Source organism: Anas platyrhynchos, chromosome 7, assembly GCF_047663525.1.
Source record: "Anas platyrhynchos isolate ZD024472 breed Pekin duck chromosome 7, IASCAAS_PekinDuck_T2T, whole genome shotgun sequence".
Taxonomy (NCBI): domain Eukaryota; kingdom Metazoa; phylum Chordata; class Aves; order Anseriformes; family Anatidae; genus Anas; species Anas platyrhynchos.
The window spans coordinates 20,942,868-20,962,473 of record NC_092593.1 but is presented as its reverse complement, the minus strand read 5'-3'; the positions used below and the strand labels follow the sequence as shown (position 1 = coordinate 20,962,473).

General features: G+C 36.5%; 1 protein-coding gene across 3 annotated transcripts in view; it reads right to left on the bottom strand.

Annotated features, from left to right (window-relative positions):
• Positions 1–19,606, bottom strand: part of MYO3B (myosin IIIB) — a 197,205-nt gene that overhangs the window by 89,517 nt on the left and 88,082 nt on the right. For all 3 annotated transcript variants that reach the window (XM_027462191.3, XM_027462192.3, XM_072040919.1), the window contains 13 exons: positions 16,164–16,260; positions 15,183–15,299; positions 14,216–14,320; positions 11,486–11,569; positions 10,215–10,417; positions 9,710–9,808; positions 9,017–9,131; positions 8,500–8,626; positions 8,149–8,359; positions 6,745–6,892; positions 6,347–6,500; positions 4,342–4,430; positions 2,589–2,718 (listed from right to left, as the gene is read on the bottom strand). In XM_027462191.3, the coding sequence (XP_027317992.1) occupies positions 2,589–2,718; positions 4,342–4,430; positions 6,347–6,500; positions 6,745–6,892; positions 8,149–8,359; positions 8,500–8,626; positions 9,017–9,131; positions 9,710–9,808; positions 10,215–10,417; positions 11,486–11,569; positions 14,216–14,320; positions 15,183–15,299; positions 16,164–16,260 (1,679 nt within the window). The remainder of the gene's footprint in view (positions 1–2,588; positions 2,719–4,341; positions 4,431–6,346; positions 6,501–6,744; positions 6,893–8,148; positions 8,360–8,499; positions 8,627–9,016; positions 9,132–9,709; positions 9,809–10,214; positions 10,418–11,485; positions 11,570–14,215; positions 14,321–15,182; positions 15,300–16,163; positions 16,261–19,606) is intronic.

Sequence of the window (19,606 nt, the reverse complement as noted above, 5' to 3'; positions counted from 1 at the left end):
ATGTTAATAGTTTCTTGCTTCTGGGATAGCACCACCTAGTGACTCTTATGCATAACAGAGATAGCTGCTTGGCAAAAAACATGTACGCTGCAAATTCCAGAGCTAGTTGTAAGCAGATGTGAGAATGTGCTGTCACTCATCTTCAAACAAAACACCAGAGATACTGGCAGAAGGCTCATTTCAAGTCAGGGTTACCTGGAGAGATGCAATATGGCTTCCATGTAAATTATTAACTTTCGCATCAGTCAGTAATCTACAGAAAAGCTGGAGAAAATTGTATCAAGATTATGAATCTTAAACTGTATTTTTTCTGGTTTGCTTTAGGAATGAAGTACATGTCAAGTGGAGGGAAGAGGGCTAAGAGGCAAGGCCAGGGTGTGATGGGACATTTACACAGTCACTATTCTTTTCTTTACAAAAGCTTCTTTGTAGAAAGTTAAGAGTATAGCATTATCCTCCTTTACTAAGCAGAGATGAAGCAGCATTGCCAATACCTTCTGAATTCAGCCAAACCTTTCATTTATCTTGCAAGCTGCCAAAACTAAACCTGGCAACAATCTGATTTTAGAACACAGGCTCCAGCACAGGATGTGGGTGCCAATTATATTAGACAGCTGGAAAAAATAGAACAAAATCACAAAGACTTTCAAAAAATAGAAATGACATAAGGGTTTTAAGCTATTCTTATAACACCATGCACAGGAGCATATGCATAATAATTTTTAACAGGATGTCCTGTACTGACTTGACAGAAATACAAACACCCAACTTGTTTGAACTTTATGGAAAGGTAGATGTTTTATAACAGAAACCATCCAATTCATTTAAATAGGAAACAAGGAAGGAATGTAAGAGAGGAAAAAAAAAGTGGAACTACACCAACATGGTAAACATACATTGCTGCAATGAAAAGCATCTTCATATTGAATCTTTCATGCATCTTAGGCAAAACACTCAGTTTTGTGCTACTGCCACTGAAAATACCTCTAAAAAGCCAGAGGCGGCTGAGTTTGCATGAAAGCATCAGTGTTCATGTGGCTGTCTTGTTCATCATCAAATTTAAAAATACCAATAAAATCAAATGTATAATGTTTACAAAAACTGTGACAGTGTGTTGTAACTGGGAGAAAGCATCTAGTCTGTTTTATTCTGACAATAGCTCCAAGGTATAAAATGGCTGGTAAAGAGGGGTGTGGAAGCACAGTTGAACAGATGCGAGCTTTCTTTTTTGCTTTGCTTGATCGATCTAGCATGAGTAGAAAAACTATTTTTACCAGTCCAACAATGACTCAAATGTCAGAAGAAATATACACAAAGATTCTTTGTTTCCCACTTAGGCAATAAATAATCCTACTCCATCTTAAACTATATCCCCCTCCAACTAAACTTGAAGCTGAAAGGAGAAACAAATTCCTCATTGGATTCCCACCTCTAAGGGAACTCTAAATTGGTAATTTGAAAGGAGGTAATCCAGAGCCTTCTAATTACAGGAAAAGAGCAGAGACAATGTAAAAGGAATCCATCCTATGTAGAATATAAACGGATATTTTGCTATCAGTTACATACATGCAAAGAAGGCTCTAATATCTGAGTTCCTCCAAATGTTCCTTTTTCTACATAAAAGTCTCAGTAGAGTTTGAGGGCAACACCAGAGTCTGTAATTGGCTATGACGTTTCCAGAAATCCTATGCAAAGCTGCTGCACGGGCACAAAACTGCATCTACAACCTATGTACAGCAAGCCTATACAGCACTACCTAATGCACATACTTCTGCTCAGAGTATTTTTGATACTCTTATGTTATATCAGACTTGCTTATATTATATCAGACAAAAATGATTTTGCGATCTAAAACAAGACATTGCATTTGGATTATTCCTTATTACTACATCTATTTCTTATCCATGATGAAAAACAAACTTGAAAAATGTGGAAAGCATCGAGTGACATTTTTAATGTGTACGTTTCTTGGCTTCTTGGCATGCATACTGCAGAACGATCATTCCAGCTGTCGTACTGGATTACTGGTATTCTGGCATAAATCCATGGAGTAATCAATTTTATTTAGCTATTTTATTTAGCCATCAGTTTTATTTACCCATAGATCTGTGCACTTTTGTGTAAGTCAGGGCCAACAAGCTTTAACTAAAGTGAATTAACTAATCCTAGCAGATTAGTAACTGTACTTTATAATTTGTTAGAAACTTCTTTATGTATTGCATTGATGAATCTAAACAGGTGTGTTATTACCTCCAAACAAACTATCTACGCTACATGATTTAGAAACTCTAAGACATGTTGCACACGAACATATCAATCAAGAAAATTCCCATGTTCTCATCCTGCTCTGAAAATGAGTTCTGGCCTTGGGTACCAGATAATTTCCCTTCCTCTGGAATACATGCCTGAGTTTATACTCACATAAGTATTAAACATATAAATAAAATAGTATCATAATTTGGTATCTGGGAACTTTATACAGCAGAGCTGAAAAAGAATGGCAGGGTTTTATCTAGAAATAACTAGATTTTCAAAGGAGAAAGTAGCTGAAAAGATTGCAATGTCAGCAAAGCTGTTGCAGAAAATACCTGTTTTTGTTAATGGACTAGAGAAGAGCTGCTGAAGAAGTTTGTTCTCTGAAGTTCGCAACACCACCACTATGTCCGCAGGAAGAGTGTCTCTGTTCTTCTCAAGAAATGCACAGGCATCATACAATACCTAGCATGGAAACAGAGTCAGACAAGTCACCAGAAAGGGTTGCCCTAAAACTACCATGTTATTTAAAGTGTGAACAGTCAAGATGACCTTGTAGACCAGTTAGATTGGCTCTGACAAGCCAATAAGTTATCCACAAAAGATTTAGAAGTGTACAGCTACAGCAATGTCTTCAAAACATGAACTGCCTAAAAAACCACCTATATTCATGATGTTATTCCAGATCAAATTTGGTTAAGTAGCTTTACTCACATTATTCATTATATTAAGGTTTGCCACATCAAAGTATGGTATGCATGAAGTAACATAACAGAGAACTCATTAAAGCTTAAGTTGACAGTTTACACGTGAAATAAATGGTTCTCAGGTAGTCACCATCTATTTGTTGTCTGCAAGAAACTGTTCTGTAACTAGATCTCTTGGAGGAACAGGAGTAAAATTCAGATGCAGGTCAGTATCAAGGTGCATTAAATAGGCTTCTCATTGCTTCTAAAATGATAGTAGGAAAACTTTCATCTAGGACCTTTCTTTCACTGTGCTAGGGCGTATCAGTTTTGATTCTTTACTCTCCAATGCTTCAGTAGGCAAAATTGCCTTTTAAAAATGATTTAAATTGTATTTTATAGAAATTAATGCCTGGCTATTTGTAATCATCCATGATTTTTTTTTAATTTTGCTTATCCTTTTTTTTAAAAAAAAAAAAACTGCACTAATATTTAAACTGGTTTTATTATTACTAGCAACATTCCTTACTAGCCTAATTCCACTGGAGTCCATGAGTTAAATACAAAGAAATTGAAATGCTCTCCTACAATGGAGAACTACTCAGTAGTGGTTTTATGACTTGGTCATTTGGGTATGAAGAATTTAATACACCTGTGTGAAGTTTTGCATTTATTCCTACCAGGCCAGAAAGCCAGACTAAGTTTACTAGAGCATATCATAAAATTTTTGAGTCTGAAGAAGAGACTTTATTGGTAACTATAAAAAAAACATGGCTATTTCATTTTGACTTTTTGTTTATGAATGAAAATTTGCACCTGAAATCACAAGTAAAGCTCATGTTATCTGAAAAAAATGGACCATTAATCCCCATATAAAATAACACATGGATTGCTGAGAACAAAACAGGTTAGGTGCTGTGGAGTACAGTTGTGTGTCCTAGCAAGAATTGCTCCCGTCAGTCTTTCCAATGCTTTCAATATGGGATTTAAGTACTATGGGAGATATTGTTACATGCTGCCTTTACACATACACGTTACCTACAGTCATACACACAATTACCATGGCATTCACACGATGTGTTAACAACTCTGTAGCCTGTGGTAGCCCGACAGTGTTGCTCCTTTAAAAATATTGTAGTGATGTTGCTTCTGGTGCCAGATTTATTTCAGAATAAAAGGCAGTTAATGTCTACCAAATTTCTGAAGAGATCCTAAGGATAGGTTCTAAAATGGACTACTTCACACAAAAATTTTATTATAGATTCTAGGTTTTCTAACTTTATCATCTTATCTGTAAACTTTCTCATTGTTATATGAGGGAAGAAAAAAAAAAAAAAAAGCAGTTACTTTGGATAAAACAGATAATGACCCCACCACTAAATAAAAAGTCACATGGCCCTACCTTCCCAGCATAGTGCTGAATACCAAATGACAGTTCCACTCCTTTTGGTCTCCAGAAGTATTTGCATCGTAAGTTATCCTCAAATTTATCTAAACATTTGAGAAATGACATTGATAAAAATGAATAACAGTGGCTAAGTAAAACCACCATCCTAATTAAGGACTGCTTGCTGCTATACTGCTATATACACATGCATTATCAGATTGCCCAATAACAGCTGTGTGCCATCTTCTTCGTGCTTTCTTCCAAGCTATTACTTCAGAATAGAACAACTCAATCAAAACGAGAATGTCTTTCGAATTCCTACATTCATGCATAGTTTTGTGCATGGAAACCTATTAAATAATAGGGGCTAATGAGAAGGTGTGAAAACTTGTTATATTTTGCTGTGAATTTGCTTTCTATATATGTATGTATGTACATTAAGGTTTGGGGTGCATTTATTTCAAAGCTGTGCACGTATCTGGTCTGCCTAAATGCCTGTTATTTTTATTTTCCCCATCTTCCTTTCCCCATCCATTTAGCTTTGTCTATCATGTTTTAAGTATATGTCAATGTTTTCAGGCTGGGGCCATCTCCCATTTGCCTTTGGACATCTACAGGAAAAGATGCTTCTATCCAAATGGCTTTCTGTTTCCTGTGACACACTTCTGAACAGCTGACAGAAAAAGAAACACCACTTGCTATGAGGTGTCTTCTTTGCTCTGCGATGTTTCATACTCTTTTCAATATTTTGTAATGAAATTAGTGCTGATACTGTGAAACTTGCTATTGTATTTCTTTATCTGCACTTGCAACTAGAGACCCGAGGGAAGAATCAATTAATAAAATTCTCCATCATGTTGTGTAGGTCAGACAATATAATTATTTTTTTCTAATGTTAGAATCCATTAGTATTTTTCTTAGGCTTTTTTTTTTTTCTATTAATGTGTAACCAAGCTTGAAAATCCTTCAATTTAAAGGTAAAAGAATTAAGTTTAGAATTTAGCAGGGAGGGAAGGGTTGGATGCAGAGTTGGGGAGAATTAATGATTGCTTGGCACATCTGGAAAGGGCAAAATATCTCAGTTGCTATCTCCTTGAGGGATTCTGCTCTTCTGTGTTCTCAAGATATTAGTAAGCTCTAGACAAGAGAAAATGCCACCGTCAAAGTGCAAGTTCAATATTAACTGTTTTACATGACCAACAGGGAGGCTCACAGCTTTAGTACACAAATAAGGACTCGAATGAAACCATAGCATTCAGTCTGTCTTTGACCTCATTTCAAATTGCAGCCCAGAAGTGAAAAATCTTGCACATATATCATGTAATTTACCAGGCAGCTGTTTTTCTGTGACTGAGTTTGAATCCCTGCTGTACATTACATTGGACTGGAACTCTGTTACATATCACAGGGAAAAATGTAGCTCTAGTAAATAAAAGCATGACAACAGTTTTAAACATGGCATGCACTGCACGTTTTAAAGTTGGCGCCAAGATTTGTTAAGACATACATAAAATATGCATGAAGGAAAGGTAACATTGTGCCAGATGGCACACCAGAAATAACACACACTTTCTATTTATGATGAGATAATCTGGAGTGAAGCAGTATTTTCTAATTGGATAAACATGGGCCTAGGATCCTGGGACATCTTAACTTTACTTTCAGTATTAATGCTAACTCCCAGGGTGGTCCTAGTGCACAAGAATCTGCTATGTTGCAGCCTTCCTTCTATAATGAGGATGAATGCTTCTTGATGTACCTCCCATACAGGGACAACACACAGGTTATTTCCTTAAAACACTGAAAGACAGTAAGCCCCTGACACTGGATACGTAAGATAACTTTTGCAATACAAAAAACATGCATCGTGAATGATGAAGCACAATGAAAAACATACTTAAAACGTCAAGCAAAATGGCACAGTCTCAGTAGGACAACTAGGCTAATAAAACTAAAGTAAAGATGTCAATCCATGCTCACGAAATGTATGTTGTTTCCCAGGATTTTTGTTTGCTCATACCAACTAACGTTAGGTCTGTTGCCTGAGGAAATCGACTTTCTTCATCTAGTAGAGAAAGGAGACCCATGGGTTTCTGGAGAAACATATCTAGAAGCGGACGGTTATCCTCATACTCCACTGCAGCAGCATCGATTCCCTCACTCTGATATTCCATCTACAAAGTTACCAGCACAGTTTTTATATTGAACAAGTAAAAGCAACATTGTTGGGACATTAATGATGCACAGCAACACTCTGTGGGCCCCAACATTATTAACAAAACAATAACTATGCTGAAGGATTTGGCCATGACTTATATTTAAACCCCATAACCATTTTATAGTTTATAATGTACTCCTGAATATGATCTATGGGTCAAAATGGCTGATTCAACTAGACTTCATAAGAGTTGAACTTACTTGCTCAAGTGCAAATATATGTTGATTGAAATAAAACTGGATCTGCTCATTAGCAATATTTATGCACAGCTGTTCAAAGGAATTTCTTGCGAAGTTCTCAAATCCAAATATATCTAGTATCCCAACATTCATCCCATTTTCAGCATTGCTGCATGTGAAAATACAAACGAAATTCAGCATGGGCAACACCCGGTTAAAATCAAAATAAACATGGTAACTAAGATTGCATGATCAATTCAATCTGCTGCAAAAACAGCGGAGAAAAATTGTGTTTTAACTTATCAGAAGTTATGTTTGTTCAGCATCATTAATGGCTTGGTTTTACACTTGCCTTGTACAAATTTCCATGAAGGAAGCTGGAGAATCACAGGTGAAAAGCAGGAGAAAAACTCTTTGCAGATGTATTAAAACAAGTGGTTTCAATAAGCAGATCCCCGATAAAACCTATTCAAGCTCTAGTAGAATGTTTTTGCTATACTCAGTGAGCAAGGTAATTTCTACCAAGTCTCCTGCTGTTACAGAAGGATTGTTAAGGGTGTTAGCTTATGTATTCTCATACTACAGTCACACTGGAACTGCAAGTGTGGTTGATGATATTTCTGCGTGATATAATAAAATACCAAGTAGGAATCTCCAAGTTATCTCCAAGACAAGAAAAATGCAGAACATATTAATGTGGTGCCAAAGTACAGCATTGCATTAACATTATTCTGTGGTAGAATTCATAACTAGCATCATCTTCTTCAAGTTATGTTTGCAATATTTATTCCACATGTCCTACTAGAGTACTTGTTCCCTCCATGCCTTGTCCCAGGAGGGAAGGAGGAGTCTTGTAGCAAGTAGAAGCACTTCGACATCACCTAAGGCATTCTCTTATATCTAGAAATCTCTACAGCTGCTTGAAAAGAGCAAAGCAGCTGGACCAGCTCTTGGCAATTAAAAAAATGTGAATGTTTCTGTAATTTCAAACGATTCAAAATTGTCAATTACAACTCAAGTAGCAGCATAATAATAATCTGAGATCTCTATTTATTACTAACGCATACTGGCAGAAGTACTGGAATGACTGTGAAAGCGTACTGAAGTTTTCAGTGCACTCCAACTATTTACTGGCTTTTGGTATGACCTAATTTTCACTACATAAGAAGCATCTTAAAGAATTTTACGTTATTTTTGCCATCTGATTTCCGTTGACTTCAGTAGCTAAATTCCACTCAGCTCTTTGAAAATGTTGGGGTTAATGTCCCGGAAACAGAATTCAGTATCACAGCATGAAAGCCATTTTGAAGACTTAGCCAAAATAAACACAGCACCCCTCCCGCAAAATCAAAAATATACAAATGGATGAACCCATCAAAGACTACTGCACAGTAAATACAAATGATTCACCGATGTGTAACTTGCCATATATTTTTATCTGGCTGAAGCAGCGTATTAATGCGATTTACGATCCAGCTGAAGAGCCGGCCATAAAGTGCTTTAGACATGGCATCTCGCACATCAGCTGCTTTGTCCACAGTGTTTGTTCGAATAATAGTTTCCCCACGTGTTACAACACAGTGGGATGTTAGGGCCTCTTGAAGTTCTTCTGACCCAATACTTAGCAGTGCAGCAGCTGAAAGACAGTGAAGAAAATATATTTAACTGTGATTATGCAGTGGAAATCACTAGCATTGCCTGTTACCACAAGTTAAAGATTCTCACAGATATAGTCAAATTGCATTTGTAGAATTGACAATGTTAAAACGTGCTTACCATTATCTAAGGCTTCTGGGTTGGGAACTTCACTTTTATCTGTTTGGTGTTGTGAAGAAATGGCAGCAAACTCAATATTTCCAGTATTTAGGATTCCAGTCAGAATTCTGTACACTGAGTACACTTCCTGTAAAAATGACAAAAAGCACTTTTAAAGGAATCATATTAGATACGTACACTAAATTTACTCTATGAAAGAAAAAGGAGAACACTGGAATGGCTATTAAAGCTTGTACACTGTTCTGTAGGCTCCTATTGGTTGTTCAAGTAAGCTCCTATTGACATGGACAAGTGTGATGCAGAATTGTGAATGGACTTGCCTGATTACAGAATGAGACCTCAGGCTGGTCCCAGCTTCTGGGTGTGTGGGTTTGCTTTCATAATTCATTTCTATCTTAAGAGAGATTCTGTGGCACAGGTGTGTATTCACACAATCAAATGGCAGCCTGAACACAGGCGATGCTGGAGACGTTTTTAGAAAGAAGGTCAATAATGGTTTAGAAAATGTATCTCTTACCTCATCAGTGAATCCTATAATTCTAAAGCAATGCTGAATTGCTTCAAATTGTCTTCCATAGGAATCCTTAGTAACAATATCATGCATTACTCTTCCAGTTTCATTATCAATATATCTAAGTAGAATAGGAGAAAGAAAGCACCAAACTAGCAGATATGCCAGTACAAACTCCCATGACTTTAATGTAGCTGCATCAGCAAATGGGAAGAATATTCATTGAAATATCTTCCAATTAAATATTTTGGTACTAAGCTTTAATTTTTTAATTAAAAGTAATTAACTAACTTTTGCTTATACTTTGTTAATATCTGTTCATAGCGTTACTAACATTTTATACACACACACCCTCACCCAATACAGATCAGATGCTCTCCAAGATGTCAATCAAAAAACACAATTCTAAAACGTATTTGGGGTTCTCTGAAGTATTACAAGAAAGCATGAGGTGACTGTCCTGATCTGAAAGTAGGACAGAATATTTACACAATAATAAGATTGTTCCTTCCTTCTCTTTAAATTATTCAAGTTCTCATACAAATAATGTAATTCTTTATTGTCCATCCTTTCCTTTGCTTGGGATGATTAAAAAAGATCCTTAAGGGATGTTGAAGGATTAAGAGAGATTTTAAGGCATCATACTGAAAGCGAGAGCTGATAAATAGCTAATTGCAACGAATAGTTAAAGCAAGTTACCTAGGAGGCTTTTTTTCAGGAAGTCTATATTCAGAAAGTTTCTTCTGATGATAAAGGCCAGCATAAATATAATAAAATATATGGAAATTTTTCTCTCCCCTGGAAACAAAAAAAGTATTTATATAAAGCACAGATGTTTATACTCGCAGTATCTTGTACAAGGAAAAGTGGAAATCCTTATTGTGAGCTAATTGAGTAGGTAGCAAATATCACACTTGTTTTAATGGTATAGGATCAGTGTTAATAACAGTGAAAGCCTGATGACAACTATTTCAACTGTGAAACACAGAATACCCAGCCAATCACAATATTTCTCCAAAGAATTGAACGGATCTGGCTTCCAATCCAAAAGAACCTTACAGTTCTTTTCATTACAGTACTGTATAAAGGACTAGCACTTCAGTAGAAGACACTACTGAAAGCATTTAAAATAAGGGTTTTTGCAGAATTAAACAGAATGCAAACATTTCATAAACATGAAAGGACAGATGATTAGTACACTTACACAGCCTGTTTTATGACCCTTGATTTTTCAAGTAGATACTCAGAAATCTTTGCCCCCATTACAGCTCCTGTGGGCGTAAACATCATTTCCAGATATTTTCCAAAGCGACTTGAGTTGTCATTGATGGCAGTACAGGCATTCCCAAATGCTTCAACCAGAGGATTCACCTGAAGAATTTTCTCACGCAAAGCACGGTTATTGGCCTTCACAGAACACATACAGACCAGAAGGACCATTAAAAGAATATATCGCTTGCCCACAATCCAATTCCTGCCTCAGAAGCATACCATCCTGTTATCGTAACTTCTCATGGAGTTTGATACCCTGCTAACCTAATTATACAATAGGGCCATAAACTGAAAAAGAAATGTCCTATTTGTAAAACAATATATATATATAAATACATGTATTCTTCCTTCTCTGCAATTGTTCTGCCTCCAAAGCTTCATGAAACTTAGTTAAAGCCCCCAAACCATCAAAAATTGAACAAGAAGAATATTTGCTAAGATTGAAATCATACTAATACATCACAGAATCACAGAATTTCTAGGTTGGAAGAGACCTCAAGATCATCGAGTCCAACCTCTGACCCATTTTGGACGTGCTGCCTTGGCTTGGCAACAAGACGACCCAGCCAGGCCACAGGGCAGGTTGAAAAAAGCCCTGGCAGTCTCTGGGGATGAGGAGCTGGACTCCCCACACACACATCAGCTACTGCAGAGCACATTTGACGCTGGATATGAAGCCTTAAAATTATGGTAAAGTCTAAAATCGGGCAATTGATTGGCATCTCTATGTACTAGGCAAAACATCTCAAAAGCCATGGTGGTTCACACAGTAACACGCACCAACACGCTGATTCAAAACACAAAAGGTGTATCTCAAAAGGCATCCTGCCACACTTATTTTCCCATTGATTTGCATTAGAATAATTACTCATTGCATTAAACATGTAAGAGCTTCTAAGATCAGATCCAAAGCAAGATCTGTCATTCTTTATTGCATACATGAACAATGTCATAAACATGGTAGATAAGTATAAGCACCGAACATTTGGAATTTGTTGCTTTCCCTTTAAAAGTATTGAGTGGCTTGGCGCAGGTTGTACTCTAACACCTTGATTTAGTGCTCACAAATGCTTGATTACTCTGTCCCTGACTTGAGTGGGAAAATTCACATGAACAGTTTTAAGTATTAAACATTAAATAAAAAGAAAATTTCAGGGGGTGGGGAGAATTTGTTCGTAGTTTTACATGATTGGCTAGAAATACCTTTCCCAAGAAGGTCAAATGTTGGACGATCAGATGGGCACTTTCTGTCTTTCCAGCACCACTTTCCCCACTGATGATAATGCACTGAACACACAAACAAAACAGTAAGTGCACAGCTCACCACATGATCAATAAATGGGTTTTCAGCTGTTATTGCTCCTGTTTATTATTTAACTTTTAGTACCAAAACTGCAAAATACCTTAGGGGTCAACTCGCTCAACTTCTTTCAGAAAGGAAGATCAGTAGAGGCTGAATGTAATCATTTCTTAATTCCTTAGATCACTAAAATGCATCTTGCAATACCTGACAGGAATGTGCATATATGCAAAGGAGTGAGTGATATTCTAAGCACTAAGACAAATGAGTGACCATGTCTACAAGCTAACATACACTGTGCACACAGGCAGCTCGTTGCAAATATTTAAAACTCTGAAGATTGCCACAGCTAGTTGATGTAACATAATTCAACAGTGCATCTGAGCTCACTTCATTGAGTTCATTTGAATTAACATGAAAAACAGGGTACAGCTGTACTTAATATACTCACCAAAAGTCTGCTCCTGGCTTTAAAAATTATGTTAAGGTTTGCTGCTGTGTAGAGAGATTATCCTGTAAGTGATGCTGATATTCAGGCTAAAACAACAGACTGACATCTAAACATTTCAGAAAAACATGCATCTGTTCATTGGGTGAGTCTGAGAGAACATACCCATGTTATTCCTGAGTTGGCAGTCTGTATGTAACATGGTATTTTATAGGTTCTCCAAAGGCTTACAAACTCGAGGATTAGCTGGAAGCACCTGAATTACTCAATCTGCTTTCTGCTGGTATGTTTCATGAATGAAATGAAAGGCCAGTACACCTGGAATGTCAGTTCAGAGCTGAAGCGTGAACACTCCAGGTCACAGCAAGCATGAATTCTAATGCTATTTATTATTTTCCAATTTTTCATGTGCCTACAGATCACCAGTGCAAATATTAGTCCATTTAGAGTACAGTATGAACTGACATCGGATAAATGTTAATGCCAAGCAATTGCACAGACTTGTAAATTTCTATGCAAACACATGAGACTTCCTTGCACCATACAGTGACTCATGCAAGATTCTTTGCTGGGAAAAGAGATGACATCCTAAAATACTTGATGCAATGATACTTGATACAGAACCGAGCTTTGTGAAGGGGTTTGAAAGAGACAGCAATTCTCCAGACAACATTTCTGACCAAGAGAAAGATTATCTATTCTCCCCTCCCCAGCCTGGAATATATGGAGTCATTCCAGCTCTTTTTTATTTACCATTCTCACTGTGAAATAACCTTGCAAGAGCAACCTTTGCTGTTCCATAAAAAGCAATGCATACCAATGGGGAGGTAAGTTATATAAAGTATATAAATATATATATAAAGTACATGGAATAATTAGTGGGTATGTTAGGTACTACTAGACTCTGTGCTCTATGATAGATATTGCTGTGAAGTTTTCTTAGGAATCAGACATCCTGTGGTGTCTGATAGAAGGTGTGGATGTTGACTAAATAATGTTAGTGATATGACATTTATAGCTCATTTCCTTAATTCTTGTCAGGTATTTTTGCGTTTCTTGGAAATAGACAACCTAGTGATGGACTCACAGCGTTTTGATACCTAGAACGGTCTTAATCTACTTTACTAGAGGAATCATGTACAACAGCTTACACAGTCAAAGACCATGAGTTCTTGCAGAACTCATACTGGCCATATTTGACTTTAGCTTCACCAGAAATGTTAGACTTTGAGTCAATTTTCAGGCTTCAAAGGAAAATGCAAGGGAAAGCTGAATGGATAAACAAGCAGAGTAAGTACATTTTTGATCTAGTTACACTGTACATCTAGCACACCCTAGAAAGAAGAGCCAGCATAACATCGCCAGTTAATGGAGATAAACATACTCTTGTAGTCTTTTACAAACAGAAAATAGCAAACTATACATGCCAGCAGGCATAGCCAGATGTCTGCAAATAATTTGCTGCCTCTGCATAAATGCAAATTACTTCTTGAAGAGATAGGAAGGACATATAAAATTAAAAATCTATAAAGTTAGCCTGATGGACTGACAACAAAACTATTTTTCTCTAGACAATAATATATATAAATAATTATTAGACCCCAATATGTATGTACATACAACACATCATATTCAAATAGTGCAAAATTACAGTTTTAAGAATGCAATAAAAAGGAATCTAACTTCTACAGCACAGTATTTCATTCTCATTAAAATCATTGCTAGACTTGTGTCCTCATTACATTCATATTAGACCTACCCTTAATATAGTTTACTAAACAATGACTTGACGGTTTGTGTTTTTTGTGACTTGCAGTAAAAATAAATGATTATCCATTACTTGCTACTGTCTTTCTGCAATGGAAGAGCAGTTAAAACTCTGTTAACCTGCTACAGCACTGAGACCCCCCTATTTTACACAAGTGTAAATAATTACAATACCTAGTGCAAGACAGGCTAGGATCAAATTGTACTGCAATAGCCTGTAGTTTGGTGTCAACTGCCAGAAGTTCATGGGTGTCTGGGAAACTACAATGGTCAGGTAACCCTTCTATTTGACCTATTCAACTTTGTGCTCTCTTTTATGCCACTGTCCCAACCTGACTAGATTTCTGCTCTGTTTTTCCTCATACAGGAATAAATGGCTTAAAGAAATAATCTGAAAGTACAACATGAAGATTCTTACCTGATCTTTGCTGAACGTAACCATACTTTGGTAGGCAGCATCTGCAGAGGCAAATATGTGGGGGGGATTGGATGAACGCTTCACACCATGATAAAGCTTGGAGAACTAAGAAAAAAAAAAACACAAGTCAGAATACCTAATTAAATTGTACAAATTAATTGTAAAATTAAGAATTGATAAGGAAGATAATGACTATCTTCTGCCTACTAAACAGAAGGCAGTTGTCTGTTCTACCATGAAATTCACACTGAATCACCCAGCAGAGGAGTTGTAATTCTTGGCACCAACCACCTTCCAGAACACAAATTACAACACCTAAAATACATTCCAAAGTTGCCTTCACAAGATAGTCAAGAGAACTGTATCACAAGAAATACAAATACAAGCATTCAAGCAGGGAAATACCCAAGGTGAACCACAGAAACTGCAAAGAGTGAAACTGCAGAGTAAATCTGGAATTTGGTGCCTCTGCCTGCAGCCCTAATTTAGGCACCCACAGCCAGTAGGATTTACATCTCCACCTCCCTTCATATTCATAAGGAATTAAGCTGCCTCTATCTTTACAGCATTTGATTCACTTGTTTCTTTTAAGCTGCAGCTGACGGTACAGAACATGTAATAACTCAATAGTGAGAGCAACTGTTTGGAAAGCAATAGCCTCAGCATGAGGTGGTTCATATAACCATCTTCTGTTTCCTGGAAGAAAGTACCAAATGCCAGACAAGAACAGCAGTGGCTGGGGCAATATTCAGGCCTCCTGTGAAAGTTGTGTCACCATGGGAAAAGCATCAAAATCAAACTACATCAAACTGAAAGGTGGGGGGTAAATAAATAAATAAATAGCCGTGCATCTCTGAAGGAAGAAAAGGCTGGGGTTAGTCTGTGCTCCCATCATCATTTAAGTACTTTAGCCAGTGGTGTTAACAAAAAATGCAAAGTACTGTCCACATCTTGGAGTCTCTCTTACCTGTGGAGAGTAAATGCTGAGATTCTGGAAGGGGTTTAAGGCTATTAAAATGTCTCCCACATAAGTATAAATTTGTAAGTCAGCATAGCGTTTCTGCAGCTGATGGATAATGGTATCCTGAGAAGATTACAGAAAGTTTGATTGTTAAGCAATATTTTTCCAGTCAAGATAATTTTTGTAAATATACTGAGAACACTGATTAAAAAGTACTTATTATACATTATTAATTATTTCTTAAACACTGACATCACAAAAACAAACAAATATTTTCAAATTTCTCACTAATATCATAAAACTAAGTTAAATGGCATACCCTATTGCCAGATAAGCATGCACTTTGCTGTATCAGCCCAAGAAGTAAACTTCCTGAAAACAAAATGGCCATGCAGATTTTCTGCACTTCACAGTATGTTTCCATTTAATTTTTTTATTTGACTGTGGAAAAAGGATAATAGTTTTTCAAGGATTAGATTTGAACTGGTAGTAAGAGACTGCTTTAAGAAGAATGCTAACACAATTTAGTATTATTATGTCATCTTCTCACTGGCATGCAGGTTAAGGATCCTCAGGAAAAAAAATGCAGATAGTCTGCACATAGGTGTTACAATAAAATATGCAGCTGATATTATTTCACCACTTTTTATGCAGAAGTCGTAGATGTGTTACTCCATATAATTCATCAGTTTTAGAAAACTCACTTAAATCAAAATCTTCATGACTAAACTTCCCATTTTAGGGCACTTGCAAAATATTTTAAACTATCATCACTCATATTTAAATTCTTCACCATAAAAGGATTCACTGCTACTGCTTTTATGTCATTAATAAATAGAATATTAATGATGATAGCAGATCAGTCACAAGACAATTCCTTTTCCATGCTGAGACAAAACCTTGCAAAAATCTCTTCTCATTCTGTTAGAAGAAACAGGGAAATGTGAAGCACAGTTGTCAGAAACTGCTGCTCAGACAGTACAATACCTCATCTAGAACTTCTAGATTTACTAGATCATCATCCAGAGAGTACTTGTCAGCTCCATCCACATGGTAAGGTCTTCTAGTATGTATTCGTTCATGCCTGGAAGTTTGTTAGTAAAGCACCACAGTTACAAAACTTGATAAAATACAGCAAATACAGAGGCAATGGGAATCATGGGCGAGAGTTTTGGCCATGCAGAAATATTAGGCCTGCTCTCTGAAATACTTATTGTTAACTTGAAATACCCTTTCATAAAAGCAACACAACAGTTTGCTGTGCAGTGTAGTATCCCTGTTTTCTTTCTCACAAGATATATTTATTAATGCTCACAGAAAAGATTTCTCTGTAGATTTACTACTCCCCACTAATACTGAAAAGTATTTTTAAAATATCTTTTCCCTTCTTGATATAAGTTAAAAAAAGTACCACTCTGATTAATTAAATCTTCTCCACCCCACGTACCTAGTCTACAGTTTTATCATCTAATGAAGTTACAAGAAGTAATAAGTAGTATAAAATCCTCCTATTACCTTGTTGTATGACAAAGCACCTCCTCAGATGACCCTAGATCTGGTCCAGAACATTTCTGAACCACAGCTGCCATCAGACTCTAAATTGTATGGATGTTCAGTCAGCTTGTCCTCAGAGATTTAAGCCACACAATAAGCAGCAAAGACAAACAGTCACATAACCCCTTTATAATCAGATTATGCTGAAGGAATCTTTGAAAATGCTGTGTATATGTTTTTAAACAGCACATCTTTTTGAAACAGGGACAAATCAAGACAGTATAATATGTCTTCCACAGAGGGGGTGAAATATGAGTGCTGTAAGCACAACTAGGCTTTTCTTTACAACAAACGTAATCAAAGCATAGTAGGAGGACACCCACCGAGATACAGTCTGCATCCTGCTGAGTAACATTTAGCATTGATCCTCAATGACAGTCCCTGACAGATTGTTTCTGCATTGGTTGCCACGTAGAAAGTATGAATCACATGCTCATACATCCAGAAACAATGCTCAATATTGTATCAAGCAATAACAGAATGATAGTGTAACATGATAGGAAATACCCTTTATCTATAATGTTGAAGGTTAAGGTAAAGATGTAGCAGGTCTTTTTTCTTTAATCCTAAATTCCTATAGTCATGGAATCGTGTTTGAAAAAATAAGCAGAGGCTCTTGCTTTTTGTCTCTTTATGAACACTTACACATGAACTGAGTAATATTTCATTCAGTAAAGAGACTATTTTCATACCCAAGAGCTATTGTGTACAGAAGAATTATTGCTTGGAAAGTATCTAACAAAGAGAAAAGTGTTAAGTATTGATAATTGTGAACTACATTTAAAGATCTTCATTTTTTATGTCTATTTTTATTCATTTTTCTTGTCTACTTTTGGCAACTCTATGAGTTCTGGAAAACTACTCTGTAATGGTTTATTTGAATTGTAATTAAATAAAACTGTGCAATCTGTTTTGTCAGCTAGGATATAAAATACAGGGACCACAGCAGGTTTTGATGACAGTCCCGCTTATATTTTCCATCCTACATCCCCAAACAGAAATGGTTGTTTCCTTGATGTACGTATGAAGAAATGAAAGAAGAACACACATAAACTGTGAAAGAGAAATTCTTCCAGTGGTTATTATTTCCAGTGGGCAGCATGGAGACAGTGTCAATTTGTTCAAAGTTCTATTCAATTAAACCTTCCATTTTCAGATTTTTGTTAGGTGCTTACTACATTCATGAACGTTACACTTTGCTGACAAGCCAGATCCTCAAGGGAGTACGAATGCATGTAAGTAGCATAACGAACTACTGTTTTTCTAATTGTTGTTTCCATTTCAAAACGAAATTTAACCTCTTACTTTACAGCTGAGAAAAATGTTGTTATAAATAATTTAAACCATTTAGAGACGGGAGCAGTTATCAGCCCACAAATAAAGCAAGGATTTTAACAGTTTCTGGACTTCATGGAGATGTGACTAACAAAGCAATGGCTAGACATTATAACTAATATAACTAAACTGTGAGGATATCTTTTCCTGGCTTAAGCCATCATAACCACAATATTAAATTGCAACAAGATGCAAGTATGGATTTATATACCAGAGGTGCAGGGAGGAGGAGAAAGAGGGCACATCTAAACCTAAGCATCTCTAATTGCAGAATGGCTTTGCAAACTAATCTGTTATCTGATTGTGTATTAAACTCCCGCTGTTTGTTCTCCTTAAGTGATAAATGACTCAACTGCGTTATTGGAAAAGTGTTTTGTTTTGTTTTAACTCTATGTAAATAAATAATTAAGCAAACTACTCTTAGTCAAATATGTAAACTAGATAACCTTTGTGCATATATTTCCTTGTGCTTAACTAATTTTCCTAAGTACATGATTAGGAAGAGGATATTAGGAGCATAACATCACATTAGCTTCAAATCTCCTGCTGGCCTCATCAGTTTTCTACTGACCCTAAATCCTGCTGATATGTTGACAGAGAGGGAAGAAAGAATACATACAGTAAGCGTTTATTATTTCTACAATTTTACATCAGAAGTACACCCTGCTTTTAAAGTATTTTCAAAGCATTTCTTAAAAACCAGAAGGAAACACTCTTACTTGGAGGAATAATTGTAATTTTTTTTTCCTTCAACAGTGCAATTGCCAGCCTTTTTTCAATTACTGTTAGATTCACAGAATGGTTTGGGTTGGAAGGGACCATAAAGATCATCTAGGTCCAACCCCCTTGCCAAGTGCAAATTCTAAGCAAAAGGAAAATTGACAGCGTTAGCTTATTTGCCTCAAGGTTCCAGGAATGTTCTGATTCATATGCTGTAGGATGTAGTCTCTTCATTACAAAGTGGCATAATAGGGCTAGTCACTTAAGGTACCTAACCTTATAAAGCCTGAAAAGCAGTATTAGATTTATTCCAGAATTCTAGTAATGAGCATTCTCTCTTGAAAAAGGCTCTGTTCTCCCAAACATTTTCACTTCACCTTTTTATCACACAAAGATAGCTGGAGAGAGTTTTTTTCAGATTTTGGAGGAGTAGCAAGTGGCAAGCAGCACTTCTCTTGCACTAGATGTCAGCCACAGTAATAGAAGTGCACTGTAAATAGCTATATGCTAATATGACCCCGCAATCAAGCTGATGATGGGGAAGGAGAAGCTAAATTGACCACAGATACTTCTACATTGAAAAATTACCTTGCTGGCAGGTCCAGCCTGAGGATTAAAGAAGCACAGATCATGAGTTTTTTTGTTCTTTGGAAAGTCCCCTTTCTCCAAGCTCTCCCCCCTCTAACCCCAGCATTCTTTTATAACAGTGCCTTTACTTTGGCCTCTTCATGCAGTTAAGTATTTGTTTAGTGTTCTTCTAGGACTCACACAGGAAAGCTTGTTTCTGTACTAGTTCTCCTTTAAGTTATTGCCAACTTTAA